This window comes from Emys orbicularis, chromosome 9, assembly GCF_028017835.1.
Source record: "Emys orbicularis isolate rEmyOrb1 chromosome 9, rEmyOrb1.hap1, whole genome shotgun sequence".
NCBI lineage: Eukaryota > Metazoa > Chordata > Testudines > Emydidae > Emys > Emys orbicularis.
Window position 1 is genome coordinate 63,152,850 of NC_088691.1, and position 5,895 is coordinate 63,158,744.

General features: G+C 42.6%; 1 protein-coding gene across 1 annotated transcript; it reads left to right on the forward strand.

The window, feature by feature from the left end:
- The first annotated feature begins 4,339 nt into the window (after positions 1 to 4,339).
- On the forward strand, positions 4,340 to 5,284 carry LOC135884111 (G-protein coupled receptor 55-like). Its single transcript, XM_065411404.1, has one exon. It carries the CDS (start codon positions 4,340 to 4,342, stop codon positions 5,282 to 5,284), a length of 945 nt encoding a protein of 314 aa, XP_065267476.1.
- The last annotated feature ends 611 nt before the right edge of the window (positions 5,285 to 5,895 follow it).

The window sequence follows — 5,895 nt, forward strand, 5'->3', positions numbered from 1 at the left end:
TTTCAAGAAATTTTTCCAAAATTGGATAGTAGATTAAAGAAGTTGCCCTGATTTCATTTATTGTGATGAGAAATGGATCCCCTTGGAGATCACACAGCTGTAGTTGATAGTGTTTGAACATTTAGTTAAAAAGAATTCCAAGATCCTCTTTCATGAGCTCAGAATTATTAAAATCAGTTCCTGAAATCTTCCAACAAGCCTTAAGTACTGGATGAGAAAACAAGTGAAAAATACTTTGAAACCTTCAAGTCCCTTAACCAGTTTGTCGGAGGAGGTGAAGACGAGCAAACTATTTTTTTCCCCCTCAAGTGCTGCATTGTTTTGTTACAAAACCCATTGACATGACTAAACAGTTCAGATCTGTTCTGCTTCTTCCTGTGAAGTTTCACATTCAAATAACTAAAACAGCTATCAAGGAAGCCATTTCACTTAGAAACCTGGATTTCTCCAACTCCTTTTCAAAGTTCTGTAGTATTACTTTCAACCACATTCTTCAGGAAAATGAGAATTTCTTGCAAAAGATCAAAATATTTCACAACATTTTCTAGCCACTAGATAGAAAACTTTGAAATGCAGAAGTAAGTCTCTCGAAACCGCATATGTTTCTTCCAAGAAATGTATGATGAGAAACACATGAGCTGACAATTTAAAATAGTACAACAGTCAAGTTTCACTCAAATGTTCTTGGATTATACTATGAAAGACAGAACAACTCACTGCATTCCATCTTAATCGAACCACTGGGCCATGATCAAGGTCTCTCCTGCAATAATTTTTTTAATTTTGTAGCTTGAGAACAGTCAAACTATCAAAGATATAGCCACATTTTTTGTAGAATTTGTATAACCTTTTGTAGTCATGAACATTTGAAATCCCTTTAACATAAATCCATACCAAGCAGTGGCTTCCAGTCAAGACTCTAGGAGAGGAGGAATTGAAAGTTCAATAGTCTTTCTGTGCTAGGTAATATTTTTTTTAGAGCTACCCCTAAAGAGAGATAAGAGCAGCTTGCATGCTCCCACAGCCATCTTGGATTTAAAATTGCTTGTTCTCCATTTGTAAAAAAAATAATAGTCTTTTTAAAAAGTGATTTTCATCATGTCGATCTCCATAGCAAAGAAACAAAGCAGATCCTGAGAACAGAGCATTCTAGGATTTTGGGGAAAGGGATTATATATTCATTGAAAACAGTGGAAAAGCCCAGTGTCTTGTTTGTTTGCAGGCATTATCAGTCCAAGAAGCGTACAACCTAAGGCAGCACACTAGTCACTGCTTAGGGCTAGTTATATCTAAACCACTGCAGCTCTCCCACTAATGTAGGTACTCCATCTCCCAGAGAGGCAATAGGTAGGTAGACATGAGAATTCTCCCATCCACCTAGTACTGTCTACACTAAGCGTTGGGTCAGTTTAAATGCATAGGTCAGGGGTGTAGATTTTTCACACCCCTCAGCAACATAGTTATACTGCCCTAATTTCTTAGCATAGACCAGGCCTGAGAGAAACGCAGGAAATGAATGATGAAGTCCGTGGAAGTGGCTGTGTGCTCAGTGCTTCAGAAAGTCAGATCACTTATTTAGGTATACAACCGTTGCCTTAGAAGCCTTTAAGCACCTATTATTTTTAAACACTGATACAGTCTATTTCATGTCATTCTTAATGCCTTCATTGGAGTATCTCACCTGTTAAATTACTAGCTTCAAAATAAGGAAATCAAAAAAGGGAAATGTTACTCTATCTACAGCTATTGTCAACATGCATCCGACACTTGTTTGCATGCACCTCTTTGCCCCCACACACTGCAGGAGCAGGCACTTGCACTGGCTAAAAGCCATATAAGAAAACGGCTTGTAAACAAGTTGACCACCCCGCACACATCTCCTCATGGCCAAGGTGCTTCTGCACTGCCCTGTTCTTTATTCTCCCTTTTACAGGCCCTTTACACAGACTCCACATACTTGCTCATTCAATCACCATCCTTATTGGAGTCTGAGTTTATTCAGATAAAATAAACTCAAAGTCCCAAAAGGTCACAGCTCTTACCTCAGAGTCTGGGGTGAGCAAAAGGAGTCTTGCACAGCGCATCAGTTCTTTGGTGGTGACCTGCTGGGGTTCTACTTCCTGCTGCCCTCTCAGAGCAGGCTTCTCAGAGACAGCTGCTTGAGGTTCTCCCCCCATGCAGGTGTTTCTTATAGATTCATCACTGGTCTTTGGAGGCAGAGTGGGACGGATGTGGTAGTCCATTTGCAAATTAGTAGATGCTTCTTTATAAGGCGTCTACAAAAGATCTAGTCTATAGATTTACTTTGTCTGAACCAGCCCCTTCAAATCTCTCTGCTGAAAATTAAGGTAAAGTACCTCATCTTTTAATTTCCAATAAAATTTTAAAGCCTTTCACAGGAACACTGACTGCAGAGCCTAGTTTTAAGCCTGACAATTATTTCGGATAGTGATCAAAAGGTAATATAAATATCAAAATATTTTACACGTTAGTCTAAAAGGACAAAAATTATGTAACTACTGTATAGTTTAACTGGCCAAGCGTATGAGGACTTACAATCAACTCAATGGCATTTCTCGGTCTCTTGCTCTCTCTCTGTGTAATGCAATAGCTTTTGAACACTGCACCTGGTCAATTCCAAAATTGTATTGAATGTTCTAGGCACCAATAGCCAGAACCCTATAGTTTTTAGGGACAATGGGAACATTGAGTGGGAAAATGGGGGGGAAGCAAGGTGACGACTCACTGGTGCGACGCCTCCTGCTGGCTGTCCTGGGAATTAGCTTTCCAGCCTCCAGAGCGCCCTCTGCAGACCGGTGTCTCACCTGCCACTGGCCCCCCATGTCCCTCCCAGACCCCAGTGCCCTTTATCTTGGGGTACTGCCCCAGCAGTACTCCACCATGCTCTGGGTCTCCCCTCTCAGGGGAACCCCCAACCCCCTATCCCCTATCCCCACCTTGCCTCAGTGGCTACTGCCAGTCACCATCTAGCCCCCACTCCCTGGGGCAGAATGCAGTCTATAAACCACTCCTCATGGGCAAGGGGGGTTTGGACCTGCTGCCGCTGCCTTTGCCTGCCCTGGGCTGGGCTGCACTCTGCAACCCCAGTACCCTTCCTGGCCTTTAGCAAGGCCTGCAGCCTGGGGGTTTTCCAGGCTGGAGCGCCCCAGCTTCTCTGGCCTTCCCTGAGCCGAGCGGAGCCCTGCCCTGCCCTGCCCTGCCCTGCTCTGCTCTGCTCTGCTCTGCTCTCAAGCAGCCAGGCCCATCTCTCTCCACAGCTAGAGAGAGACTCTCTCTAAGCAGCTGCCTCACAGCCCTTTTATAGGGCCAGGTGTGGCCTGATTGGGGCATGGCCCCAGCTGTGGCTGCTTCCCCAATCAGCCTAGCCTTTTTCAGGAGTGGGGCAATTGCCCTGCTACAGGGGGTACATAGAACTGCTGTCATAGAACTTTCTCCCACACCAGTTCCACCTTACCCCACTCCCCAGCTCCAGGAGCCAGAGCGGCAGAGAGCTCCTGCACTTTACCTCCCTACCACCTCCAGGATCTGGAAAGGCAAAGAGAGCCCAGCTAGCCTGGAAGCCTGAAAGCCCTAGTGTCCTCACCCTGTGGCTGCCCCAGAGCCATAGACCCTGGGAGCCCTAGCAGCTGCAGAGTGAAAGCTGTAAAGTGAAATTGACATGTCACTCAGCCACTGTTGGGGTCAAGGGAGCAGACTTCATTGAGGAAACATCATGCGCCTGTGCGTAACTCCCTCAGATGAGGCATTCAACATCAATTCTAATTGTTCCACTTGATCATTAAGGATCCCAAGGATTTTTTTCCATAAAAAAATACTTGCTTACTCTTCCGTCACTGTTGTGCAAAGCATTAGCTACAGCACCACAGAGGCTTCAAAAAAATGGATATTGAGTAAGATTTTCATAAGCTCCCAAGTGATTTAGGGGCTTATGTCCCACTGATCTTGAATGAGACTTGGCCAAGATTTTCAAGAGCAACTAGGGATTTTGTGTTTTGATGCCCAAGTTAAGACACTTTAAAAGGGCATAATTTTCAGAAAGTGCTCAGTACCCACGTTCTGAAAAATCAGGCCCCTTTATGGTATCTCATGCTGGCCACTCAAAATTAAAACAGAATGAAGTTAAAATTAATAGTGACTTTTGAAAATCATGGTCAAGTCTCATTCAAAGTCAATGGAATTTAGGGGCCTAAGTTACTTAGGCACTTTTGAAAATGGGACTTAGATGCTTTAGAAAATTTAATTCAATATTTTATATTATTTATTTGGAATCTGAGAATCTAGTGGTTTTAACCTGCTGTGTGTGTGTTTTAGAGGACAAATGGATGATGACAGCTTCAGCAAGGAGTGCTCCTTTGACCGTATTGATACTATAATGAAGTCTCTCCAGCTCGTGATCTCCATACCTACCTTCATTGTTGGTTTGATTCTGAATTTGATAGCCCTCTGGGTGTTCTACTCTTGGAAGAAACAGACAGAATCATCAATCTACATGATAAACCTTGCTCTTGCGGATCTGCTTCTTCTTTTCTCACTTCCTTTCAAGATGTACTATTCCAGAAAAGAGCAGCAGCGGCTCTTATGCAAATTTATAGAGGCTCTCTACTTCGTCAATATGTATGGGAGTATTTTCATCATTGTCTGTATTAGCTTGGACAGATATATTGCTATAAGGCACCCGCTCAAAGCCAGAGCTTTCCGATCCCCCAAACAGGCAATCATTGTATGCTGTTGCATTTGGGTTATAGTTTGGCTTAGCAGCGTCCCCATCTATGACTTCCACAACAATGACAAAGTCAAGTGCTTCCACAATATGTCAGAACAGGCGTGGAGCATTCCCATCATCCTTTCTGTTGAAGTCTTTGGATTTCTCATCCCTTTGACTCTGATGGTTTATTGCTCTGTTCAGATCATCCAGACTCTTTGGAGGCGTAAAAACCAGGAGCAGAAGTGGGTTGAGCAAGCTGCCTCTATATGGATCATTTTAGCCAACCTCATGGTGTTTGTTGTCTCCTTTACACCATTCCATCTCGGGATCTTTCTGCAGTTCCTGGTAAGACAGGGCATCATTGTGGACTGCACTGTGAAACAAAGCATTAGTCTCTTCATACAGGTGGCAATGTGTTTAGCTAATATCAACTGCTGCCTGGATGCCATCTGTTACTACTTTGCCACAGAAGAATTTCGCAAGAAATCTATTTCTGCCACTCCAGCTAGTGCTTTGATTGTACTGCGTAAAAATAGCAGAAATATCTTGCCCAAGTGAAAGAATCTATTTTGTCTAATGCTAATTTAAAACATTCATTCATTCCAAATCCACCCTCACTGACAAACAGAAACTGTTTGTTAGGGATAGGCCAAAAGTAGAACGAGTTATTCAAAAATCTTCTCCAACTTTGAAGGTTACTGTGAACACAAATTAGGTATCCATTTTGAGTGTGCAGTTGTATACTTGGCTTTTTTTTTTAACCTTAAAACCCGATCAGAGTTTGGTTTGGGTCTCTCCCCACTGCTTCAGACAGTTTTCAGAACATGCACCCAGACGTACTGTGGTTTGGGGTTTGTGAATTTCTCATTATCGCAATTTTGAAACCAGCATGAGCTATTTCTGCAATTTTGACATCCATGTGAAAAAAACAGAATAGTGCACTCAGTGAAACATCATATAAAAGGAATTGTGAGTAATCAAAATGTATTTATATGTAAGACAAAGATATACAGTACAACAATACAAACATGACATTTGCTGCCTGCCTTTGCATTGCTTAACTTTGATAAGGGTATCATAGTGACATGATTCATGCTGCTATAGTAAAAGTACTTTCAGTTATGAAATCTGTTTTTCATGTTCATCATAACACTTTGCTCTGCTTGAGT